Consider the following 26,863-nt stretch of genomic DNA (forward strand, 5'->3'; position numbering starts at 1 on the left):
GTGCCCAGACTTCCCGCTGGAATAACGCTCGGCAGCAGGCAGGAGTGAACGGTATGGAAAAAAGGTTATCCCACAGAACTGCTCCTTACACATCCAGTGTAATGCAAGGATTCCCTGGGCCAGCATGACTTGGCATCTAAAGTTAGGGGGGGAGTGTTAAAGTTATTTTTTTAAGGGGAAAATTTTAAGATGGGGGGGGAAAAAAAGCCTCCACATCTACGGAGACATTGTGGAGCGAGCAGCTGAGGAAGGTGAGGAAAGGTAAGAAAGGGTTGTCCTGTACAATTACCACGTAGGAATGAGAGGAAAATAAGAGGCTTTTCTCCTTCCCTAATTTATTCCTTTACATATATATATATAGTGTGTATTTTTGTCTGTGTATTTATATATAAAGAAACAGCAAAGGACAAATCAACCCCCAGATTCATAAAAATGACAGTTCCTTGGCATCGCGGGAGATGGGAACGCGTCCACCAAACTGAAACTAATTATCACCCAGATGAATACCTGATTCCACTCCTTTATCCTGCCTCCTTCCCCCCGGAGGGCTTTTCCCTCCTTCCCCACCCACCGGCCCGTCCCCACCCTCGCGGGCCGGCAGGCAGAGGGTTACGCTGCACCTGTCTGGGTGTACCTGTCCCAGGGCACCTGTCCCGGCAGCCAATCCCGGCTCCGACCCACCTGTCAGCCAAATACCTGCACGGGAAACCTGCGCATAAATCAAACACTTCGCAGGCAATGTCTGTCTTCGGCAGGTACTAGAAGAGAGCGGTCACCGGGATTAGCTGTCTGCGAGCATTTGGGAGACCCAGGGGAAATATGTCCAATGAACTTGAGTAAGTGGAGTTGGTTGGGTTTTTTTTTCCTCTCTTTCTCTCCTCTCCTGCCGGGGCTGCTCCGGGGCTGGAGGCGACTCCTGAGTTCTCTGCCTGCCCAGCTGTTGGCAAGAGCAGCTTAAACGTTTTCCACACTTTCTGTCCCTCGGTGACCTGTTGGTGTTCCGAGGAGGAATCACTTCGTAGTGGTTTTATTTAGGAGTTAAGTCCTGGTTCCTTTTCATCCCCAGCCTAAAACTTGACACATGGGGTTTCTGTCTAGAGGCAAGTCTGCTCTGCCTCTATCCGACAAAATCTGACAGGAGCTACAGCATTTTATTTTATTTTATTAATTTTAGAAAATGCCTTCCACAGTATTTACCAGTTTCTAGTTTTGTGTCATGTTTCTAGGTTGTTGTGTCATATTCTTTTTTTTTTTTTTTTGTCGTGGTTGAAGGAATTTTTATTGGGGTTTGTTTGCTTGTTTGGGAGGATTTGTGTTTTGCTTTCGGTTGTTTTGTTTTTGTTTTGTTTTTTTTTTTTTTTTTAAGTAAATGGATTCACACTGTGACCCTATCAAAGAATTGTAATTGATTTTTTTTTTTTTTTTATTTTTTTTTTTTTTTTTTAACAAGAAAAAGCGTTTTAACATATTGATCCTGCATAATTCTCCCTTCTAATTTTGACGCTTCCGAAACATTTTGAACTTTGGAGGCTGATGGTGTCAGCGCAGCATTTTATGCCTCACACCTCTGAAATAAAAGCAAACGAATGTCACATTGGTATGACAGGGTGTAGGAAAGGCTGAAGGAATCTTAAATAATGCCGGGGAATGCTGCTGTCAATTCAGTGGTAAAGAGCTGTCTGGGCGTAGAACTCTGTGTGAAGTACTTGTGAGTGAAATAATTTAGCAAGAAATCTATGTCCATATATATATATATATATAAATAAATATATATACAGGTATGATTACAGATATGGTGCTTTGGAAGGTGTTTTTTGGATGAAAACCACATGCCTCTGTGTGTGTGTGTTTACAAGCCTGGCAGAGATGCTGTGTCAGCTAATCCCTTCCTAATTAAGAACCCTGAAAAGGCGCAGCAGTAATTATTATTTAATGTAAATGCTGGGATCAATCTGCTTGGATTGATTAAGAGTCAGCGACTTAAGTTTTCGCTTTCTGAAGTTTCTGGGTAATTGATAGGTGATGCTTTATAGATTCAGGAGTCGTGTTTCGCTCTCAGAAGTCGCGTTTCGCTCTCAAGAGTGCTCGGAGTGTGTGTGCAGGGCTGCGGAGGGACATTGATGTATTTATCACTAATTAGGGCCCGGGTCATTACGTTGCCTGCTGAATTACACGGTTGTTTGACTCCTGTGCTGCTAACGGGCCGTTAACCCCGCGCCTGTCGCATGAGAAAGGGGAGCCGAGGGAGCAGCATCGCCTTTGTCATTCAGATCTGGGCTCCAAAGGCTGCTCCCGGTCTTTAGGACAGACCCCAGGGATGGGGCTGTGTTTGGTTACCCCTGAAGGCAAAGGGCCCCGTGCGAGGTTTTTCCATAAATTGATCCCGAGGACGCGCCTGCGGATCTCCGTGGAAATTCAGTTTTGGTTCACTGGGGGGAAAAATTCCCTCGGGAGGTGGGTGCAGCAACCCCATCCCGCTGGTGCCTGGGCAGGGGGGCAGGAGCTCCCCGAGGGGACCTTTTGGGATCACAATGGGCCTGGAGCACCTCGTGGAAAACTCCCTAGGGGCTGACGGGGAGCGCTGATAGGAGATAAGGGAGCTGGGACCAAAGGAATGGCTGAAACCTACGGCTTTGGGTTTATCGTGAGGGGGGAAAGGTGTCAGGGGGAGGAGGAACCTTAAGAAGAGGCTGCTAAAGCCTCTCATCTGAGCAATGGGGCTCTGAAGGAGCTGTGAACTCCTGGGTGTAGCTTTCCAGACACCAGGAGCAGCGCTTGGAGGATCTGGAGTGGTTCTTTATCCACTCCCTACCTCGGAGGATGGATCTGAGCCCTGAACATGTGCCCAGATGTGGCTGAAGTTAAGGGAGCCGTGATATCCCCATGGACTGGTCCTGTCACCCAAAATGACAGGGAGAACAATCTCATCTCTCCCTCTTGGACTTTAATTTCACAGGAAGGACCGGGGAGAGACTGGCGTGCCATGGGAGAATGGGATGTTTTGCCTATTGTAAAATATTCTAACTGATAATTTCCATAGTCTTCTAAGCTGAACTTCTGTCTAACTCTGGCAGTGTGTGGGCTTGAAAGAGTTAACCAGGAGTTACTCCCAGTTGTGGTTTTGTGGTCGAAACCATGATCGCCAGAAGCAAATTTTTGTCATGCATAAGGTGTGTTATTAAAACTTGAGTTATGCTCCTGGTGAATGAAAAGTTAAAGCCCTTTTATAAAATACTGGCAGCAAAGCACACAAGGGATAACCAAGCTGGAGCAAGTGAGCTTTCAAGGGAGGCTGGGTTGGAGTTTTGTTTTTTTTTTTTTCAAGTTATGTAAAGAGAAGGAGAGATTTGTAAATTAAAGAAACAACAATCAAATAACTGCTATGCAATTCCCAACAAAGAAGTAAAAGCCCTCTGAATAAACTCCAGACTCAAAGCAGGAGTAAATCAACATTTACATAGTATCTCTGCTTTGATGCTCTGGGTCACATTTTCGACTGATTGGTACACAGGAATGATTCCAGGGAAATTTGTGGAATAGAGACAGTCACACTGATGAAGATCTTCTCCTGCTTTGTTCTGGCTGTTGTTTAAATTGTTGATCATTGTCAGGTATTCATCCAGAAATGCACTTGTACTTGGATTGCACCTGTGAGCACTGTGGTTCAGCTCACTGGCAGGGAGGGGGATCCTGGAGCAGTGTGTGCTCAGGGATGAAAAACACATTAATCACTGGAACTGATTATTTAACATATGGTTATATTCCGTCTGAGACTCCATTGCTGACAGCCAAGTCTGAAAGATAAGAAATGTGAAAGACAATACTGGAGAAGGATGGATATAGATTGGATATTGGGAAGCAATTCTTCCCTGGGAGGGTGGAGAGGCCCTGGCACAGGTTGCCCAGAGAAGCTGTGGCTGCCCCATCCCTGGAAGTGTCCAAGGCCAGGATGGAGCAACCTGGGCTAGTGGAAGGTGTTCCTGCCCATGGCAGAGGTTGTAATGAAATGATCTTTAAGGTCTCTTCCAACCCAAACTGTCATTTACCCAGGTTCCAGCCTCCTGCTCTGTCAACTTTTTGCTTCTTTTCATCCTTCTGCTTTTTGCAGTCCAAGTGGTGATGCTTGCACTTGCTCTCCAGAAATGCCTTGTTTTATAGGGTTATACCTGCAATGGGATGAATCACTTTAGTTTGGCAAAAACATTGTTTGAAGCTGGTTTGTTGTTTTGTTGGGTTTTTTTTCTTCTATTAACCAGCAAAGCAAAAGCCTTGTTGACCTTGGGACGTGTGTTCACGGGACACTCTGAATCACAACAGCTTAGAGGGATGTGCAGAGTCCATCAGCCAGGCACGTTCTCCGGGATGAAAAGTCCCTCCAGGATGGGAAGATAGAGATAAAAACCAAAGGGCAGAGCCCACCCTGGCTGTATCCCAGCTCTGCAGACAGTCCATGGTGCAGCTGAGGGAGGAACACGGATGGAACAGGATGGGGCAGGGGAGCAGCTGCTCCGTGTCGAGTGTCCTGCCCTGACACGGCTTCCTGGAGCCTCTTGGGCAACAGGGCTCACCTTCAGCCAGCCCAAAACCCAGGTGCCAAGTTTGATCCCTGACTGAACTTGCAGGCAACAGGGAGAGGTCAGCACATCCCAGCCTGAAACGGGAGGACCAACTGTCCTGTTGGCTCTCGGGGCGCGTTGGGAGCCCGAGGCTCAACGCAGGGCTCTGGAGTTAAAACCTCCCAAGGGGTCAATGTCCATCTCTGCTCTCACTGATTCCTTAATTCTTAATTCCTTAATTCTTCTTTTTCACACAGAAACATCATTTAGTGTGTCACTGCAGGGTCCTCTGATAGGATGTGACGAGGGAAGCAGGGAAACTTGGGTAAAACTGGGCTCTGCTCTCAGTACAGTAACACATAATAACTGGATTAAAACCAGATTACCTGAAGAGCAGCAAAAAAAGAAATAAATTTTCTTACAGAAGATTTCACGTCCCTTTATTGCTGCTATTTTTTTTTTAATCCAAGTCTTGTAAAACTGACTTTTTTTTATTTTATTTTATTTAAAAGCCAAACCTCTCGGAGTTAGGGACTAACAAAAATTAAAAGATAAAATGGCAAGTAGGAGGTAGGATTTTGCATGTGAAAGCCAGGAGAGAAATTCATAGGCACTGAAAACAAACAAAAAAAATAACTGAAAGCACCTAAACTCTTGGAGTTATGAAGCTCTTCTCATCTTGTGTAATCTTCCTTATGGTGTGTGAAGGACTGGGAGCTTCAATGCAGAGTGTGTTGTGTGTTGGTGAGATGAAGGTTTGTGTCCATGAATACATGTATATAAGGCATCTTTACCTGTCCATAACGAAAATAAAAAAGAGAATTAAGTTTACATTGATATTCCCCAAGTGCCAGGTGGCAGCAGATGCTCAGGGCCTGGTTTTGTGCCCTCCCTTTGGAAGCAGATGGTCCTGAAACTCGGGGCGCCCCAAAAAGGAACCGTCTGACATCACAAACTGCTTCTGGAAAAAAAAATCAGCCGTAATTCCTGAACTGCAAACTAATTCTGTGCTGTAATTTGTTTTGTTAGGCAGGGGAGGCACTAAAGCAGGAATCATTTGTGAAATGGGATTGTGTGGGTGGATCCCTCAAGGGTGATGTTATCAGGTAAAACACAAAACCAGCTGGTGTCCCCCAAACATCACTCAGCAGTGGATTTGTCTCCCGGAGCCCTGCAGGCTGAGGAGGCAGGAACCAGTGCAATGGGAAGGTTTAGAGCAGAGATTCAGGGCTGGTTCTGTTCTCTCATCTTTGTTGGGCAGGCTGGGATAAGGCATTTTAAAAATCCCTGTGCCTCGGGTTCTCCTCCTGGGAGAGTGAAGAGCTACAGAAGCAGGGAGTTGGGCTGCTGTGCAAAAAGGAAGAATATTGAGTTTAAGGGTCCTAAAGAGCTGTAAGCAACCCAAAAAGGCCAGGAGATAGCTGAGTTCCCTGGATATTCCCCAGGTAGCACCTGCCCCTGGATGGTTTGTCTGGTTCCGCCATGGATTCAACCCTGCAAACTGTTCCAGCTGGTTCCAGCTCCACAGGAGAGCTGGAGTTGGGGGATTCAGTCCAAGAGCTTGGCAGGGCTCTGCCTCCAGCACAACACATCCCAGTCCCCCCCTGCTCCATCCCATCCCATCCCATCCCACCGAGGACACACCACACCTTCCCCACGGCGTGGCCAGAGCCAACCCACCTTCCTGGGGTGCTGAGCTCCACTGGCCACCCCCTGAGCCCTTTTGGGGACCAGGAGCCACTTCCCAAAGATGCTCATGGTGGCCCCTTCTCTTCCCATCCCATCCATGGCCCTTTCCTGCTCTGCTGTCCCTGCAGTCCCTGCCCTGTGCTGTGCCCCTGGGCAGGGCCCAGCCTGGCTGGGATGGGTTTCCTGGCTCGTGCCTGTGCCACACGGGGCTTCCAGGGAAAAGAGAAGCTCCTGCTCTGTCTGGGGGTGAGCCTTTGCTGAGGGGTGGCTGGGAACACCAGGCTGTGCTGAGTTAACAACCTGCACTGCCCCAGGGGCACAACCTGAAATGCCCCTGTGTGACAGAGCCCACATTGTTCTCCAGCTGCCAGAGAAAATATTCCAATCCCTTTGGCAGAGCAGGTCAGGGGCCATGAGATTATGGTATCCTGGGCCTTTGCCTATGGATTGACACTCTGTTGTACTTGGCTTTTTGTCAGAGCTTTTTGTCATTAGTCTGTGTTTGTTGTGTTTCTTTCTGTGTTTTTTTTTTCCTGGTTCTGTCTCCGTTTGGATTTTTGCCTGGCTGGGAATGGGCCTGTGACAACACACTCAGTGCTGGCTGTGCTGTCACGTTGTCTCCAGGTGTGCTTGTTTATTGAACTTGGGCAGAAATGGTAAAATCAGAATTTAGCTGGGAAGTTTGGCTTTGGTCACGAGGTCACTTTGTGGGATGCTCTTCTTCCTTGACAAGGGTTTACAGGCCAAAATCTCCTCCAGAAAGCATTTCACTGGCCTTCCTCTCTCCAGTGGAGTGTTGACCCTCCCTGTATTTCTATAAGAGGCTGCTGGGGAACCATCAGGGTTATTCAAGAGGGAGGTGAGTGCAGTGCACAAAGCCAGAGCTAAAGAAAGACCCCTCCTGAGCTGCCTGGGGTACCCCTAAAGTCCTCCAGGCCAGGGTCTCTATTCTGTGGCTTTCAATTCCTGCTGCTGGTTGCCATGGATTCCCTGCTCCGTTTACAGTGTGGTGCTGCTCTGTAGCCATCAGCATCTGGCAGGGCTGATATTTAGGTTGGAGGCTTAATCAGGTTGTAGGGGAGAGAACAAAGACAAGCAACACAAAGCTTAAAGGCCAGCAAAACCTCCCACAGAAACCCAACAAAAGGCAAAAGGAATACAAGGGTTTCTTTCCTGCTTGGCTGATCTCCCCACTGAGACCCTTTGGGCACATTCTCCTGTTTCAGCATAGCCTTGAGTGTTTATTCATCACCAGGAGGCCACTGTTATGGCAGATAAACAGGGGAAACAGAGATGGGGTGGGACAGAGCGGGAACGGGGCCGGGATCACCTTGTGTCAAACTCGGAACTGTTTGGAAACAAACAGGCTGCTCCCTTCCCAAAACCCTGCTCTGCTTTGCACATGACCCCGAGGCTCCAGCAGGCAGGGAGGGAGGGAGGGAAGGAGGCTGCAGGTCCCACGTGTTTGTGTTTCCCTGGGTTTGAGCCACAGCACCGGGAAAGGAGCGTTTGCTTTGCCAAACACAGCAGGGAGTTTGCAATGGGCAAACACGGCCCAGCCACAGGGAAGGGGCACCACGGGGAGCGAGGAAAGTAAAGTTCAGGTGTGTTTGGATCTGGATTTGGGTGCCTCTTTCCTGCATCTGCCCTGCACAGAAGGTTCCTGATGTGATCTGTGCAATCTCAGGTGCTGTGGGAGCAAACTGACGGGACGGGGTCCTGTCATGTCAGGGACTGAAATGCATCTGGTGTCAAAAAGGTGCCTTAAACACGTCACCATATCTGCTTATCTCCTCACATCACCCTCTTTTCTCAGGTACTGGTTAGCCCTGTTGACCTTCTGGAGTAGGGTCAGAGCAGAGCTGGAAAAGTAAATGGGATGGGGTCTGCCCTGCCCCTCGTCTGCAGAGTGTGCTGAGGTGATTCCCGTGGCTCCAATCACGTATTCCAGGGACTTCAGGGATCATACGGACTCTGGAACAGAAACAAAGTGGAATAAATGTGCAGTCCCCATCATTCCACCTCTGTCCAAGACCTCAGTGGGTTCTAAGCACCACAAGGCCCTGCCTGAAGCTCCCAGTGGTCTTACTGGAGTATCCTAAAATGCTGCTGTCCTAATCCTCCCATCCCTGGAGTTTCTGCTTTGTGACAGAAGTGCCATGAGGCAACATGTGCCCACATTTCAGCTCTCCCAAGTTCACTTCAGGACAGTGCCTTTGCTGTGTGCCAGGCTGAGGGCGAGGCAGGTTTCCCACTCTGCTCCAAGGATGGTTTGTCCCAGCAGAGCTGTGGGACAGGCAGGGATGAGGGGGAGAGGTCTGTGAGCTGCCTGATGAAGCCGCATCTGAAAATGAGATGCTGGGTCCAAGGGCACTTTTCAGACTTGTGTTCTTCATTAACTGAGACCTCAAGCTCCCCCTCCAAACTTCCCTCTGCCCCCAGAGTGCAGAGCAGGTGAGAAATGCTGACAAGGTGACAAGGCAGGGAGGCAGGAGGGAGTCACACAAGGAATGCTTCGGATGAGGGAGAATAAAGCTCCAAAGCATTTTTTTTCCTTGTCATATCTGTGCTTTTTCAAGCTCCCGAATGCTCTGTTGCTACACCTTGCCCCAGTGTGTTTATCTGTGTTGATTAAGAGTGATAGGAGCCGAGTCTCACCCTGAGCAAGCCCCGGTGCTGCCTGTTCTTCCTTGAGAAGATGGGATTGAGAGCGGGTGAGGATTCCTGTCCAGGCAGGACCCAACAGCCCATCGCCGAGTCGGCAGCAGCGAAACCTGAGTCACGGCCACTGCTCTGCTCGGAGACAGCGGCGGCACTGGAGGGGAGGAGGGAGAGAAGGAGGGAGGGAGGGAGGGAGGAAAAGAGGGAGGGAGGAAGGGCTGCGTGAGAAACGCTAAAGACAACGAAACTCCCCAACCACCCGCTGAGGTTTTGTGCGCGGGGTGAAACCGGTGCTGGTGCATCACCCCGGCGTGAGGGAGAAGAGGAGCAAACTCAGCATCCCCGTTATCCTGCTGGGCGAGGGGAGCAGGTGGAAGAGCTGCTCCCTGTCCCAGCCTGAGCTCAGCCACGTGAGCACAGAAACCAGCGGGATTTGGGTGCCTCGGGCCACCAGCAGAGCCGTTTCCAGCTTCTCTCCCGTGCAGCTCAGGTGTGGAGGGAAGAGCAACTTATTCCTTAATACAAGGTGACAAGGAGAGCAGAGGCAGCCCTTGGTGGCCCCATCTGTGCTGCTCAGCCAAGGAGAGCTCAGGAGTGTCGCCAAAGCTATCCCTGTGTGGTTTATAAGTGTATTCCCTGCTGGAGATGTGGCAGTGGGACAGACTGAGGGGTGTGCAGGAGTGAAGCCAGGCTGGAGGGAGGATGGACCAGCATCCTTCACCCCATCCCAGGTCCACCTCTGTGCCCTTCCAAGGTTCCATCCCAGGAGCATCTGCTGAGCCCTCGGCTTTGCCCCTGCCAGCGTGGGCAGCTCCCACCATGCAGCCTGGCACTACCTGTCAGGGTTTCCAGTCATGGAGAGTTTCAGAGGTGCCAGGTTCCTTTCAAGAGGAATTATTGTTCTCCCAATGATTCACTTAAAAGTCTAGACCAGGACTTATTATAAACATAAGGGGAGTAGCTTAATGAAAACAACATATTCCTTATAAAAATGCCATTAAAATGCAGCATTCACTGCCTTAACTCCTGTAGATTTTCTTCACCTTCCCATAAAATACATCAGCAACTGATGTCATGATTTAACCCCAGTTGGCTCTTGGTGACTTAGGAGATTTAAAGAAATCTTCTTATGATTTTTTTTAAACCCCTTCTGCTAAAAAAACCCCTGTCTGACCCTCCTGAGCATTTCCACTTGGAGGAAGAAGTAATTTTTCTCCACGGACTTGTTATTTTATGCTGAACAGTGTGAGCTGTGGTGGTGACACCGTGTATACGTGGCTGAAGGGTGTGACAGGAGCACAGCCACTGGCTCATCCTCTGTGGTTTGGTGGATATTCGGTCAAAGGTTGGACTCCATGATCCTGGAGGTCTTTTCCAACCTTAATGATCCCGTGATTCCATGATTCTGTCCTCTGAGCAGGAGGAACCTGTAGCACGGAGCACCCAGGGAATGCACAGAGGTGCTTCTGTTCTGGCTGCTTGTAGGGTTTGCTGGAGGAAAAGGAAAGATGACCAATGTTTGGGTAATTAAGTGTCTGACAGTTTATTAACATAAGATGGAGAGGCCTGGAGAAAGTGCCAGAAGAGAGGACAGGCAGGGCATTATTTTGGTGTGTTGCTTCCCGGCTCACGTAGTCCCATGAGCCTCACCTCTGCCAGGAATTTTTTAGTGGAAGGGAGGGGGATTATGATCTGCCTGTCTGCTTCCCTCTGAGTAAAATCACATACAAATGATGGAAAAAACCCTAATTTAGATCAGGACTAAATTTAAAACCCGTGAACTGCAGCAAAGAAAATGGATGAGGTTTGGTTTCGTCTGGGCAGGGCAGGTTCTCTGAACACGGAGTGACAGTGTCTAATTGTGGGTTGCACTGGCCTGCAGCTCCAAATTCAAGGAAAAATGATGAGTTTCCTGATCCCTTTTTACTGACCAACATCCCCCTGTGATGTGTGTGATGTGAGTAGCTGGTGATGTGTGCTGAGGAAGGAGCAGGCGCAGACGATGCTGGTTTTGCATCCGTGGGGCAGGAGGAGGGAGCAGAGGCACAGCTGCCCCTGCATGGCCTGATTTTGGACGCAGTTACAGGCAGGAGAGTTGGTATTCCCAAAGACTCTGGGAGTCAAGGACCAGGAAAGCATCCCTCCTCCATTCCAGAGCGCCTTTGGGAAGCCCTTTGTGTATCCAGCTGGGTGAATTTTCCACAATGGCCGTGGAAAATTCTCGTCCTTCACTCCCGGTTTCCTCTGTGTGGCTCAGTTTTAGGTCTGTGCGCCTGATGAAGAATGACACCATGAACTTCCAGAAATTCCCCTACACCAATGAAGATGAAGCCTGGAAAACCTACCTGGAGAACCCCTTGACTGCAGCCACCAAGGCCATGATGAGGGTGAATGGGGATGATGACAGCGTGGCCGCCCTGAGCCTCCTCTACGACTACTACATGGTACATCCCCCTAGGAATGGGGCTGGGGGGGCTTTGGTCCCAGAGGAGAAGTGTGAAGGGAAAATATGTGTAAAATACGTGTAAAATGTGTGTAAAATCTGTAGCACCTCAGGAGGGCACCCATCTCCTGAGCTCCTCCTGTTGTTCATGTAACGATCCTCAGAAGAACCCCAGTGCCACAATTACCCCCAGGGCACACAGGGGGTAAACTGAGGCACAAACCACCATTCTGAGGGAATCCAGAACATGTTGAAAAACTGAACCCAGGTGTCTTGAGTCTCAAGCTGGTGGGTTTTTCACCCAGCAGCTTTTGAGAGGGGGGGGCTGGAATAGCTGTCACAGACCCCAGCAGCTTTATTTTTCCAGTGCTGCCGTAGGATGGAGCTTCAAGAAATGTGGATAGGATTTATCCCTAATTGAAACCAATAGGACTGATGTTCCCACTCACTTGGGTGCTTTTGAAGGTCCTTCCCAGAACAAGATGATGTGGCTTGCCTAAGGTTACTTGGGAAGCCATGGCAGCAGCCCAGCAGGAGAGCCCAGCTCTGCTGTGTTTGTTATTCACACAGCGTTTTATCTCTGAGACTTCACTTGCTCACAGACAAGGCTAATTTTTGCCTCTGTTTTCCATTAATAAAATCTAACAATAAACAAACCCTTTGTTCTACCTCGCTCCAGGTCCCGAAGGAGAAGAGGATTCTTCCAGCTGGAATGATGGGACGCAACGAACTGGGAAAGAGGTTGGCTGCAGTTTGTGCTCTCTGTAGCTGTCTCCCTCTCCTGCAGCTGCTGGCAGGATGGGGCTCTTAGCTTGCATAAAATAGACATCAAAGCACAGTGTTATTACCAACAACAGTGCAGGTTATTAACCCTGAGACATACATTAAAATTCTTTAGGCCAGATCCCAAGCGGGTATAAATGGAGCTACACCCAGTTACACACCTGAGGATCTGTCTGGCTGTGCTCAGAGGGGTTGTGCTGATTTGCAGCAGCTGAAGAATTTGTCTTTATTTCCTGCTTTGTGACAGCTGGAAAGGGCAAAAGGATTAAGCACTGGCAGCAAGAAGGGAATGGCCAAGTCCTCTCCCATTCCCTGGGCTGATAAGGGTTTCTGTTTCACTTCCTTACAGTCTCCCAGGGTTCTCTTCCAATGACTCCATTTGTCCTTTGAGGTTTTCAGATAATTAACTATTAAATTAATGCCTCATTTGCCACTATGAGTTCAGTTCCCCTGGATGTTGTGTACTTTGGCAACCTTTTCTGGTCGTCAGTTTTTAGCTACTTGACAGAATAAGCCTCTCGAGTGATACTTCATTCCTTCTTCATAAGTAAACTGAGTTGAGCTGATTTCTCCTCTCTGAAAGGCCTCTGCATTCTGGGCAGTGCTATGATTTTTATTAAGTGTGGATATTTCAGCAAATACCTGAAGGTGAAGCTTGAAGTGGCTGGCTCACCCTTGGGGTAGCTCCTGCTGCCAAGGGGTTGCTAATGTGGAGGTTGGTGTGTTTTCTGAGCCTGGTAACAGGGGCAGTAAATCCCCTTTTCCCAGCTCAGCCAGAGCTGCAGAGTCAGCAGGTCATGGAGTCACTGCTGCAGGAGGGACCAGTTTGGGATGCTGCACAAAGGGATGGTTTCCCTGTGCAAGGAGGGTGGGTTTGTAGGTTTTTATCACTTGGTGGCTCCTGCACTTAAATATTTTCTGCTCTGAAGAGGCCACTTCCAACACTGCAGCCTTGTCAGATTTTCACTGATCTTGTTCTCTGGGAATTTTGCTTCCTAAGCTCCTGGAGTTTGTGAATTTGTACGAGAATTGTTTTTCCTTTAAAAAAACCAAAAACAAACAAACAAACAAAACCCCAAAAAACCAGAATATATTAAAAAAATCAACTTTAAGCATCAATGAGCCCTAAAAAGACTGAGATGCAAAGACCACATAGCAGTTATCTTTATTACTGTCCCTGCTGCTCTGAGCATTTAATAGCCTAAATAAAGGAATAATGGACATAGGCCCTGGATGTGCAGCCTCAAACCACGTCTAAATCATATTCTCTGATCCCATGTGATCATCCCTTATCTGCTGAGCACCTCTGGCTCTTGCTGATTGCACTGGGAGGTGTGGGTGGAGATCACCCAGGGGCCTGTCAGGTCTCCCATGCCAAGCAGGAGCTGACTCAAGGTCACCTGTGCAGTTTGCTCCCCAGCAGCACATCAAGGCGCTTGGTTCCTGCTGTGACAGCTCGCTGGGGTTGTCCACGCTCTGCCCCAGGTTGAGACAGGCCCCTTTCTCCACCAGGCACTGCCACGGGATGGACTACGACCCGGAGATCGCCTCCTTCGACGGCTCAGCCCATCTCATGAAGCTCCTGTCTGAGAACGTTTCCATGGCCCAGGAATACTGTGAGCCACAGAAGAAGAACGGCTTGAATCTCGAAGGCGTCCCTCCTCCTCCTCCCCCTCACAAGCCAGCCCTGCTCCCTCCAGGCACCAGCAAGCTGGAGGCCACCCCAGACAACTACCTGGTCCCTGCTGGGGACGTGTACGACAACAGCTCGTTGAACTCCCTCTTCGAGAGCCTCCCCATGGCCCCGGCGCAGCAGCGGTGGCAGCCAGACAGCACCTTCAAAGAGGACCCCCAGGAGGTCAGAGCCCTTTCACTGCAGGAGTTTTGGGGTCTACTTTGGGCTTTGCTCGTGCTGGAGTCAGTGGGAGCTTTGCTTTTGCTTTAGGAGCTCGATGCCGCTCCCGTGGGATCATTGGGTTTGGAAACGGGATTTGAAGTGGGGGTCTGTGCTTTATCTGTGGCCTCTGTTGTGGCGTCTGGGAGAAGGTGGATGGAAAAAGCAGTGGAAGGTTCTGCTTCTGACTGGTTTGTTTGCACTTGTCTGCAGTCTCTGCTCTTCAGTGACATCCTCAAGCCGCAGCCGGAGCCGCCCTGCCCCGAGAGCTACAGCACGGACGGCGTGAAGAGGTAACTGCCAGTCCCTGGGCTCGGGCTGTCCAGTGAACACTGGGCTCTGTGTCCCTTCCCTGGGGAATGACTTCATCCCTTCTCTCTCCCCACTCCAGTCTGGGCAATGACCAGTGCAAATTATAGAGCTCGTGCCTTTCCAGAGACAATTTGTGTCTCCCCGGTGCCTTTGGAGCAAGTTGCTGTCCCACGAGCTTCTAGACCCAAAGCAGTTGATGTTCTCTGTACAAACTGGTGTAAATCCACTGCTCTGGTCACATCTCATGAGCACCTTGGCCTGCCCAAGAGGTCTCCATGTGAGGGTTTTTTGTGTTCCAGCCCCTTCCCAGGGAGCACTGCCTGGCTCCTGTGATACAGACAGATCCAGGTGGCTGCACCATCTTCCCACAGGCTACTTGGAATGGGGCAAATGACAGAGAAAACAAGGATTGCAGTCGATGAGGGTGATAATTACCCTCCTCCTAATCTAAGGTTTAGGTTCTCACTTAGCACTGTTAGTCAACCTTGATTTTAGAGGGTGCCAGTGCCTCTCATTCCTAAAACATGAGAGGGATGTCTTCCTCCTTTCCACCCCTCTCTCAGGCAGAGCCTCTCTGCTCTAGATACTGCATCAAACCTCCCAGCAGGTAACATTATTTCACCTCCCACTTTTTATTTGCCTCCTGAGTCAGCTGACTGGGTGACTCAGCTGTCAGACGTGGGGACGTTCACACAGACACCAGCTCGTCTCTGTTCCCTGTCTATCTGTGCACTGGAGTTCTCTGGCTCTCCTGGCTCTAGATAAGAGGAGCTGCCAAGCCCATCTTCAGAAGTGGCATCACAGGAGGTGGAGCAGGAAAAAGATGGGTTGGTGACTGAACAGGGCACTTGGAGGGTCTGTGTGAGGGTTCCTGCTCAGATTCCTCACAGCAGAAATCAGCTTGAGCTGTGGCCTCCTGGTTTGAATGCTCAGAGGTGCTGGTGGATGCCCAAGAGCTTTTGAAAATGAGGATCTTCTCTCAGATTTCCTTGTCCACAGTGACACCTTCCTCTGTGTGACACACAAATCTTTTCTAGTTTGACTAAAGTTGCTGCCCAGCAGGCTGAGGGTTCCACAGGCTGGGCTTCTTAGTCCAGCTCTACCTGGATAATCAAGCAATGTCCTGCTTCGACAGGACCATCAAGGGACAGTATTCCTGGCTCAGCCATTTATGGGTGTGAATTTGGAGACAGGAATCTGAGTTTAACATGTTGTAAAAGTCTCATTGCGGGTACCTATTCTCTGTGTTTTGGTTTATGGTGTTGGTTGAGCAATGGTTCTGTTGCCATCCACAGAAAAATACTGGTTACAATCATGTCCAGGGCTTTTTAAGCCAAAACCAAAGGGTAAAATGAGCCTGTTGGAGAACTGCTGCTCCCTGGGGTGTTGGGGAGGATCAGAATGTGCTGTGCTGGGAGGTGCTCGGTGCTGTCGGGGTGTGTGAGGTGGGGAACAGAGCAGAAACTCCTGTGTGTGCAGTGTCTGCAACCTGTAACCTGCAGGGGTGGAGGCTTCCACGGCTCTTGTTTTGCTTTTTGGAGTGAAACAGCAGCGTGTGCTTATTCATCATTCTCCCTTTGTTCCGTACAAGTGACTTTGAATACACGCTGGGGTCACCCAAAGCCATTCACATCAAGTCTGGGGACTCTCCCATGGCCTACCTCAACAAAGGACAGTTCTACCCCATCACTCTGCGGACAGCAGGAGACAGCAAATGTTTACACTTGTCCTCAAATAAAGTGAAGGTAAGAGCCAAGCTGACAATTTTGCTGACACACCGGGTCGGACATGTAGCAATTCCACGGGCCTGGGAACAGAGCTGAGCGTGAGGAGGAATGGCTTTGTGGCTCTTGTTGGCTTGAAGGGATGAATAGCATGGATTCACTCACAGCAAGGGAATCCTCTGATGCGCAGGTCGTGTCCCTGGGCAGCTGGAAACTCTCACAGTGAGGCCAGGGGGGCACAAAGGGCTCCCGAGCCCAGGGCTGGCTGGGGGCCCTGCTGGGGAGATCTCTGAGCTGGGGAGAGGTTCCCAATCTCATTCCTGGGATGTGTGGCCAGGCCTCAGAGACTGTGCTCAAATCCCTTCCCTTGCCTGCCTCAGTTTCCCCAGGTATAAAACCTCCTGTTTTCTGTGGCACTGTGACACTGTGAAAATGTGACACTGTGACAATGTGACACTGTGTCACTCAGCCAGGGCACAGATGGGAAGGGCAATGCAGGCACCAAGCCCCAGCCTGCTGTGTGTGCTGACCTGGGCTGTCCTGGCTGTGTTGCAGAGCGTGGTGATGATCGTTTTTGACAATGAGAAGATCCCCACGGAGCAGCTCAAGTTCTGGAAGCACTGGCACTCCCGCCAGCCCACGGCCAAGCAGAGGGTCATCGACGTGGGTACGAGCTGGGCGGGGTTGGGAACCCCTGGCACCACTTTATTATATCACAAGGCTTCTTCTGGCCTTGGAGGGGCAGGATTTTGGGGAGCTGGGGAGTATAAACTGCCTCTCCACTGCCTTCCAGCTGACTGCAAGGAGAACTTCAACACGGTGCAGAACATCGAGGAGTTGGCCTACAATGCCCTGTCCTTCGTGTGGAACATCCACGAGGAGGCAAAGGTAGGAACCGTGTGTGGGAGAGGGATGTGGGAAGCCTTGGCCTGCAGCAGCAGCTCCTCCCTGACGGCCCAGACGCTCCCCCCACTCCTCAGCTGAAAGACAGGGAGAGTTCCAAATCCAAACAGGGCCATTCCAGCCGCCCCAGGGAGTGTTTGCCCGCCAGGACAGCGGGGAGGACACGGGGCTGCTCTGTGTGTTTAAGCATTGCCATTAGCTAATAAACACACTGGGTACACCCCAGACAGGCTCAGAGATGTTTTCTTAGTGCTGATGGATAACTCTGAAGAAAAGGTTTTTGCAGCAGCTCAGGGCTCTGCTCACATGTACCTGAAGCCTGTTTAAATAACCCCCAGCTCAGGGAACAAAGACCCTCCTTTCAAGGCAGCAGTTGGATGCAGACATGACTGACCACCCTCCTGTGCCTTGTGTGATGTGGAAAGGAGCCAGGCAGGTCACAAGATCCCTTTTTACCTTAAAATCTCTATAAAGCTTAGAGCAACAACTTTCCAGCTCTGCTGTCTCTCCTGCGTCTCCTCAGAGCCTCTCATTAGCACTTTGTGTCGGTGTGGATTGAGAGGAGCATGTAAAAACAGATGAAGGAAAGAAAGAAAGGAAAGCATAAATACCCCATGTCTCTGAAGCTTGGGAAAACTCTGCTTTGGGATCTCAATAAGCCCTTCTTTAGCCCAAAGGCAACGTGGGTCTTTTACAACCCGAGAGGTTAACAAATGTCTTCAAGGCAAAGTTGTCAGAAATGGAAATATGTCAGGTATGTGGCAAGCCCTGGGGGCACCTCAGCAAAACTGGGTTTAACTCTTAGCAGAAACTCTGTCCCTGCACTGGCCTGGGGCAGGTAAAGGTGAGACTTCAGAGAGCTGGGAGGGCTGGGAGTGAGACAGGAGGGGTCAGGAATTTGGGTCGTCTGTGGCACCTGTTACTTCTCTCCTTCCAACTAAACTTCACACCACGGTTAAGTGGTTTTCTTTCCCATACTCAGGTACTGACTAGAGCTGACACTGGGTTTCAGGGCTGTAATCCTCAGCTGGAGCCTTGCTGAGGGAGCTGTGGGAGCTTTTCCAGCTGCAAATCTGTCCCCAGAGTCCAGAGGAATTTCAAGATCATACCAATGAGTTGGCAATTTGGAGATAAAATGTGGATTATAGCTGTGCTCAGCTTTTCTTCAAAAGCTTCCACTGGAGCTGACTCCATCCTCCTGATAAAAGAGACCAGTGTGTGATGAATATTCACTTAAGCAGCAGCACTGCTGTGCATTTCCAAGGCTGCAGTTTATCCCTCCTCCCTTCCTCCGGGGCTCTGCTCTCTGGGGGTCCCTCGTTCAAATGAAAGTTCAGAAATATCAGCAAGAACATCCCCAGGCAGAATTTTGGGAGTGCTGAAGAGCTGGAATAGGTGTGGGGGAACAAGACTGTGCTCAGGGTGGGAAACCAACAGCCCAGTGCTGGGCTGGCACCGGGAGGGCTGGGAGGAGGCTCAACAGCTGCTTTGGTCCCGTCCTGTCCTCCCTTTGCTGGGTGAGAGCGTTGGTGCTGAAAACATCATCCTCTTGTCCCTGCTTGCAGGTGTTCATTGGGGTGAACTGCCTGAGCACAGACTTCTCCTCCCAGAAGGGGGTGAAGGGTGTCCCCCTGAACCTGCAGATCGACACGTACGACTGCGGCGGCGGCGGCAGCCAGCTCGTGCACCGCGCCGTCTGCCAGATCAAGATCTTCTGTGACAAGGTACAGCCCTGCTGCTCCAGCTGCTGCTCCAAGGGGGGTTCGGTCTGGTGGCCAGAGGCTCCAGGAGAAAAGGCAGAAAGGTTGTGAGAGCCCAGAGCAGCCCAGAGGTCAGGGCTGAGGGCCCCTCACCTGAGCGGGACAGGACGGCGGGGTTGGGTCTGCACTGAGGCCTTGGCAGAGCAATCGCTGAAGAGTTCTCCCCAGATCAGACCTACCTGGGGTTGTGCCTCTCAGTAAACTCTATTTTCCCAAAGTTTTTAAATATCAGAAGAGATGAGAATTTCCTTCGAGGTTCTTCCCCCATCTCGGATATTTTTTCCCCATGGAAAAATTTCTCACTGCTATTTTTGTCCATATTTTTTCATTTTTAAAAGCAAATTCTATTTGTTTTTTTTTTTTCTAATTGATAAGTTATCAGAGAGTCCTGGATGGCCTGTAGAGCCTCTGAGGTGACCATTTTTGAATAAAGGCTGCCTTTACCTTAGTGTGCTCCCCATCCCAGAGGTGGCCAGTGAACCCTCTCTTGGAACTCCCAGTGTCCTGATTTTTGCCTGATCTCACCCACAGGGAGCAGAGAGGAAAATGCGGGATGATGAAAGGAAACAGTTCAGAAGGAAAGGAAAATGCCTGGACTCCAACAACAATGGTCAGTGCTTGTGTGTTTGTTACCTGATCCCAAGTGTGTTGAAATCCATGTCCGTTAACTTCCACGGGATCTGGCCCTGGGTATCCCAAGCCTGATGCAATCAGCACCACTCGGAAGCAGCCTGTCAGTCAGGTCCTTGCTGGGCTCCTGCCAAGTCTCCCAAAGCCTTTTATTGACACCAACCAATCCTTCTGAATCCCTTTGGACTCATGGCAGGATCTCCCCCAGGGCAGCCCTGGAGACCTGGTTCCACAGAGCCCTGTCTTGATTCCAATATTTCTGTTGGGACACCCCAGGAAAGCGCCTTCCCCTCTCTCACAGCTGCCTCTCATGGGGTAATCTGAACTGAGATGAACTGGACTTTCCATCTGTAGGTCTGAAAGGCTGTTTGCTCTCTGGCTTCAGAGGGAACGAGATCACGTTCCTGCGGCCGGAGACCGACCTGGAAACGCAGCCGGTCCTGTTCATCCCCAACGTCCACTTCTCCAGCCTGCAGAGGTGTGGCACGGTGAGTCCCCACAGAAAACAACCAACCTGTCGCCCTCACTTGTCACCCCCATCATTTCCAGGCTGATCAGTCTCCCACACGTGACTTGTGTCATGCAAAAATCCCAAACCAAGCCACAATTCCTTGTGGAAATGTGGTGAACTCGGAGTCAGTCAGGAGTGGCCCGGTCATGCAACAGTGATGGGCAAGATAACCTTGCCAGGTTCCTTCCAGCCAGATATTCCTGTGGTTTCCAGGTATCACCTGCAGCTTCCACAGAGGACTGGAGTGGTAGCAAAAATATCAGCGGAAAGGAAACTGTAGAAAAATATGATTATCAGTCCCTGCATGTGTGGGACATCTCTGCCCCTCTCTACCCCCTTGAGCTGAAGGAAACCTAACCCCAGTGTCCTTCAGAGCTCATCAGCATTCCCTGCCTCACAAAAAACTGTCCAGTTCGTCAAAAATAAGGAATCTAGAGCAGTTCTTTACATTAGATTTTGTTTGATCTAAGAAACACAAACAGGTGTTTGGGTTTAATTGCCAAACAGTAGGAAAACTGATGGGCTGGGAGGAGGGAAATCACATTTAAACTGTGCCCTTGTTGCCTCAGCCCAGCTTGTCTGGCACACAGTGATGTTCTGCAAACTCACAGATCCACGTTCCCTTTCCATTTCAGGCTCTCCCTCCTGCTGCTCCCAACGCTGCAAACAGGTAAGGATTGTGTGCACCTCCCACCCATCAGCTGCTCTCTGCCTTTGGGAATGTCCTGGCTGGCTGATATCCATAGGCAGTGTGTCCATGGGTGCAAAATAACACAGCACAGTGTCTCCTTGATGCCCTTGAGAGTCAGAATGTGTTAAAGTTGGGCCCAGAATGGACTCAAGGGCTGCAGAAACGCAGATCCATTTCTGTCCCTGTCACTGAGCCCCTCCAGCATGAGCTGACCTGCTGTTCTCATTGAGACAGTGTTAAAAAGGGAAGATAAAAGATCACAACTATCACTGGAGGGTTCAAGCAACCAGAGGCTGTAAAATAACCCGTAATGAAGCAGAAATCACACTTGTGCTGTGTCTGAAGTGGGGGGAACCAGTATCTCCCCTGTGATCCACCATCTGGTGATATCAATAGAGAGACAATGGCACGAGGGTGCAAAAGACTTTTGTTTTTGGTGTGACACCAAGCCCCCTGCAGGTCCTCCCTGAGCTCCCCGTGGGCTTTGGGCAGGAAGTCACAGCTCTGATGGACACTTGCTGCTGCAATTACAGACCCATATCTAATTGATGGATGGTTGCTGGGGTAATTGGTTGTTCAATCAGAAGTTCAGTTGCTGGAGTTATTTTGCTGGCTGTTGTTTCTGTGCTCCTGAGAGTGTTGTTTCCTTCATCTCAGGCTGCCCCTAAAACGGAGCGGTGCCTCCTTCACGGACGAGTTCGACCCCATTCCTCTGAAGCAAACCAAGGAAGAGGATCCCCAGAGAGGTAATCCCTGGGAGGGGAACCCACTCCATTCAGGCAAACCTTGGATCTTGAATTCCACGAGGCCACGTGGCTGTGGGACCCTGCTGGGGGGATCCTGAGTCAGTGCTGCCCTTTCTCTCTTCCAGTCCTGCTGTACGTGCGCAGGGAGTCGGAGGAAGTGTTTGATGCTCTCATGCTGAAGACACCAGATCTCCAGGGCCTCAGGACAGCTGTAAGTGCTCTCAAAACCCCTCTTGGGGAATGAGCAAACTGCAGAGAAAAGGGAATGGTGCTGGGGTACAGTAGGGTGGAGGTAAAGCTGCTCCTGTCTCCTGTCTGCTCTCCCTTGGGAATGGAAATGGAAAGTGTGAGCAGCAGGTGAGTTCTACCAACAGCTCCTGGCATGGGCTGTGTTGGAACACACCTCATGGCAAGATGTTCTGCTCAGAGCACAACAGAACCTCCTCCTGTGGCAACACATTCATATTTTCCACCCTAAAACACCTTTTCCGTTCTCAAAGCTGGAGATGTGGGATCCGGAGTCAGCTCTGGCCTCCTGCTGGAATTCCCTGGCTGTGCTTGAGGAGCACAGACATATTTCTGTGACGATTATCGGCAGCATCTCTGATAACCCAGCTCTCTTTGGAGACTGCTGGGAGGGAAGCAAACAATAAACCTCCCAGATTTGGGGTGGCCTTATGGCTGCCCTTTTAAGCTCTGTTGGTTTCACAAACTTTTAAAAATAGAGTTTGAAAAATGTCAGCACAGAGGATCCTTTGCCATCTTGTCCCTTGCCATCCCTCGCCACAAAGAGTAAAAAAAAACCCTGTGGAAAATGCTTGGGAAAAACCTACAAACCTCCTGTCATCCTGAGACCAAAACTGAACTTCCCCAGGGGAAAGTTCAGATTGTAGCTTTGGCCCTTTTTTCTTGAGTAAGAGGGAGGGGATCTTTTGCTGCTGAACACCCCTGGCTTGGTGTTATCTTTGATTTTTATCATGGGAATTTCATTTTACAAGTACAAAGATTTGCCATGTTTTCTCTCACAGATTTCAGAAAAATATGGGCTTCCTGAAGAAAGCATTTATAAAGTCTACAAAAAATGCAAAAGAGGGTAAGCTAATCTCTCATCTGCTTTCATGCCATGCCTCCAAACCCCCCATCCTCTCTGGGACGCTGCCATAGGCTCAAACAGCATTTTAACAAGATAATAAAAGGCAAAGCCATGTCAGGCTGTGCCATTTGGAGCATATAAAACTCAGATCTCTCTGGGCTTTAAAGATTTGGGATAATGCCTGTTTGTATTGTATTTGTTTGGAGGGTGAAGTCTCCCAAGGAAAGGAAGTTGGGTGAAGGAGGAATTATTTGGGTAGTTTAATGGGTGATCCTTTGTGTCTCAGTCTAAAAGCCTGAGGTTATGGAGAACTTATCAAAGAGGGATCAATGTTTGCTTCTCCAAACCAACTCTGAAATGTCCCTGGCTCAGGGGGGGGCTGTGCTGGCTCAGGTGATGCTTTCAGGGGGTGGCAGGTGAGGTTTGTGGTAAATGTGAAATGGCTTCTCAAGTTATTCCGACGTGGTGCTTGTTAGGGACGGATCCCTGTGGATCTGCCCCATCCAGGCAGGGAATGGTGTAGGTTTGCAGGAGCTGAGGAGCTGCTGGGTGTTCCCTGGAGGGCAGAGCTCTCCATGAGGAGCCAGGTGCTACTTTCAGGGATGCTTTCTGGACTGAGAACCCCCTGTGCCGCCCCCAGCTCTGGCACCGAGTTCTCCCTTCAGCTGTTGGAGTGGGAACGACTCATAAAGTGCCAGGCTTCTTTTCACAGAGCCCAGTTTAGAGCCCTTCCTGCAGAGTGAGTGAGATACCATCAGGCTTGGGCAGCAGCAGCGACTGCCTGGGAGATGAACTCATTGTTGTTGCTGGCCCTGGCCCAGCTCTGAGCACGGGGAGAGGCAGAGACACGAGGCTGATGACAGGTCCCACATTGGGCAGCTCTGCTGCTCCCACCAGCACGGCCCAGAGAGGTTCTCTGTGTGACAGCAGGGCCCTTGGGATCTTGGGCTTAGCCCAAAGCCCTGCTTCTGCATCTCCTTCCTGGTGGCAGTGGCATGAGAAAGTCCTAAAGCTTCTGGGTGGGATCTTCCACCTCGTTTGGTGTCCCCATAACTTGATCCCAGGGGACTGGGCTGGTTTGCTTTGTGGGGGCAGAGCTGAAGGGAGGCCTGGAGGCAGCTGCAAGGTGGGAGGGGAGAGGCAGTGGTTGCTCCTCCACACTGGGATGTGTCACTGAACTGGGAAGCTGAACCACCTCAGCTCCAAATCCAGAACCAAGCAACCTTTCCCTTTTAAAAGCAGTTTTTCAACATGGCCCTAATTTTAGGATGAGGGATGGGCCATAGTGATAACTTTGTCAGGATCTTCTTCCACCTGTTCCTGAACTCAGGGATGTTCTGTCAGATGCTGCTCATCCATTAGCCCCAGAAACTGGAATTTTCTCCCCAAAGAAGAAGAGCAGCACTGGTGGAGGAGGGGGGCTGTCCCTGCTCCTGCAGCCAGAGAGGGCCTGGAGTCTGACCTGGGAGAAGAACAACTGCCAGGGACAGGGGAGGTCAGTTTATTGTTCCAGCTCCAGGGCTGAGCCCAACCTCGGGCGTGTCAGTGATGCTGGTGGCTTGTGATGTGGCCACCACAGGTCACCAGAGTGTCAGCAGGCAGCAGCTCCTCTGAGGTGACTCCAGCTTGGGCTGGAGTGTCCTGGCCCAGCTGAGTGTCAGCATGTGCAGGGCAGGAGAGGTCCCAGCCCTGATGAGTTTGCAGGTGGACCAGGAAACGGCAGCACTTCAGGGGAGAGGCCTCCAACTTTGTTTGGCTTCGGTTCTGTTCATTACTTGGTCTGATACTTAGTGAATGTTGTTTAATAATGACTGGGAGGGAAAACAGGCAGGTGTCCTTCCAGCTCTTCCCCAGGACGGAGGAGCAAAGAGGTGCCTGATGAAGAGAAAAGGCCACGCCTGGAAATTAGTTCAAATAAATAATTTTGACACCTGGTTTGATGAAAGCTGGACGTGACCAATGCCAGAATTTACTGCTGAAGCGTGAGGGAGATAAAAGACACCTCCAGTGTGGTACAATGGCAGGGTCGGGCCCCGTTTCCTGCTCCCCCAGATTTAATTTTCAATAATTTCATCCTGTTGCTCCACCCTAAACAATGGTCTCGTGGTAATTACAGCTTGAGGGGCAGATCTTCATCTGGTGGGAAGCAGTGAAGCCCAGTGGTCCTGCCTGGCCTGATGGCAGGTGAGGTCCTACCCCAGCCACGGGTCTGCCCAGGGCGATGAGCTCACGCAGATGAACCCGGGCCCAGGGTGACTCAGGAGCAATAATAAGCAATTTGGTATCTTGGTGAGGTTTGGTCTAGAAAAACAATGCAGGGCTCTCAGATTCCTAATCAACACTGCCTGGAATCGTTTGTGGTTGGGAAATCAGATGGCAGCACGGGAGCAGCAGGCACAGGTGACTCCTCTGGCTTCCTGCACTGAGATAGGCAGAGATAAAGGGAGCAGCTCTGCTGCTGCAAAGCTCTTTGTGACATCCCACCCTTGGGAACCCTCAGAGACTCTCTGGGGCACCTGTGAGAGGCCAGACCTGGGATCCAGGGCTTGAGGACCTGGGTGCTGAGGCTGGGGCTGGGATACAGCCATGGAAGTTGTGATTCCCCGGGAACACCCTGGATGGATCAGCCCCGGTGTCCCAGCCCTCCCCCTGTGCTGGGTGTGCCCTGACAGAATTCCCAGCCTTGGGAAGTGTTCTGGGCACCCCTGAAAGGCAGCACCGAGCTCTGGGCACGGCTCAGACCAGAACAGCCCAGACAGGAGGGCAGAGCTGCCACTCCAGTGCTGCAGGGTGGGCTGTGAGGAGCCTGCCCTGCCCCCCGAGGTGTTCCTGGGGGACACCAGGGCCCCCTGTTTGTGCTTGTTGAGCTGCTGGATCTGTCAGAGGCTCAGCCTTCCTCGTTTTTAATCTTGGCTTGAGGAGCATTGCACAATTAACACTCTTGCCCCCCTAATGACCCCAGTGGGAACCTGGAGGGGTTGTTGCTTCCTGCAAAGAAAGAGCATTTGTTCTTTGTTTCCTCCAAATTTCACACTGGTTTATGGGAACACTGTGGGGTGATGCCAGGCTGCCCCTTCCTGTTACAGGAACAAGGGGCTCTTGCCTGGCACTGAAGCACAGCCTGGGGTTTAAATCTGCCCTGGAAATGTTTCATTTTCCTCGTGTCTCCATGGCATTGATTCCTGCTCAGGGAAGCTGAGGCACCTGCAGCAGGGCTGGGATCCCTGGAGCACAGGGAGGGATTTGCCACGGGCTGGGGGAGTTCCTGCAGAAGGGGCTCCCAGGCAGCACTCGGAGGCAGCTCTGGAAAGGAGAAAAGCCTGTCCCAAACCACTTCCATGTGGTCCCAAAGCAGCCTCAGCTCTGTCAGAACAGCTTTGGAAGCACCTGGGTGGGAAGGGAGGAGTGAGCAGTTCTGGTCTGAATTCACACCCTGACAATCCAGCGGGATTTGCCCGTGGAGCCAATGCTGGGGCAAGGCGTGTCAGGGAGAACTGTGAAAAGCTCAGGAGGACCTTCCCTTGTGTTGTGCTGTGGCTTTAATCCATCAGTTACTTAATTGATTAATGGTGGCTAAGCCCCTCGGGCTGGGCAAAGTGGCCCTGCTTTCAACGTGCTGCTGCTGACCCAGCCCCTCTCCCTCCCCTGTAGGATCCTGGTGAACATGGACAACAACATCATCCAGCACTACAGCAACCACATGGCCTTTCTCCTGGACGTGGTGGAAGCAGAGAACAAGTTCCAGGTCATCCTCAAGGAGCTCTAAAGAGCCACAGGCAGCACTTAACTGGGACTTCTCTCCAAGCCCACGGAGCTCAGCCTCGTGCCCCCTCTTGTTGCCTTGACTTGAACCCCCCGTGGTCGGGGCGGCCTCGGGGCCGAGCCACGGAACTGCCTCGAGATCAGTGATGGATGTGAACGTGGAACTTTGCTCTGCTGGGTTTATTATTATTATTATTTTTTATTTTATTTTATTTTATTTTATTCTCTTCTGGCGCTGGGCCTGACCTGCTGTTTCAGAGCTGGGGACACCAAGTGACATTAACAGGCAGAGAGACCAGAGTTGGTGGCCTTGGCTGTGACTGATCCTACCCCAGGTCTTGGGTTTCTCCCAGACCACAGAACCTTCAGACTGTTTCCAGCTCTGAGCTTCTCTCTGTCACAGAGACTCTCACAGATGCATTTTCAGCTCCCTGTTGAACGGACACTGCCTGCTCCCACCCCCCACCCCGCCACATCTCTGACTGTAAATACCACCAAGGCCTCCACAGCCCTTGTTTATACATTTCTGATGTATTGTTCCTTTTATATTTTATATATGTATAAATATGCATTGTTTTATATTGGACTCAGTACGGTGACACAGAGCATTTCAAACACAGGCTGCTTCACATTTCTCCGTGAACTCCTTTTGTAACTGTGTTGTTGGTTTTGTTGTTTTGGATATTCCGTAGCAATAAAGGTTCA

At 50.6% G+C, this 26,863-nt stretch overlaps 1 protein-coding gene across 1 annotated transcript; it reads left to right on the top strand.

Moving 5' to 3' along the window:
- GRHL3 (grainyhead like transcription factor 3) lies at positions 1-26,863 on the top strand. The gene is made up of 17 exons (XM_027705988.1): positions 1-51; positions 756-836; positions 11,164-11,350; positions 12,029-12,090; positions 13,645-13,990; positions 14,240-14,319; positions 15,930-16,083; positions 16,618-16,729; positions 16,856-16,950; positions 18,531-18,689; positions 19,257-19,335; positions 19,710-19,843; positions 20,502-20,536; positions 21,215-21,303; positions 21,429-21,514; positions 22,332-22,396; positions 26,048-26,863. Exons 2-17 carry the CDS (start codon positions 820-822, stop codon positions 26,160-26,162), a joined length of 1,815 nt encoding a protein of 604 aa, XP_027561789.1. The 5' UTR covers positions 1-51; positions 756-819; the 3' UTR covers positions 26,163-26,863.

Source organism: Neopelma chrysocephalum, unplaced genomic scaffold, assembly GCF_003984885.1.
Source record: "Neopelma chrysocephalum unplaced genomic scaffold, ASM398488v2 Primary Assembly neopelma1_361, whole genome shotgun sequence".
Taxonomy (NCBI): Eukaryota; Metazoa; Chordata; class Aves; order Passeriformes; family Pipridae; genus Neopelma; species Neopelma chrysocephalum.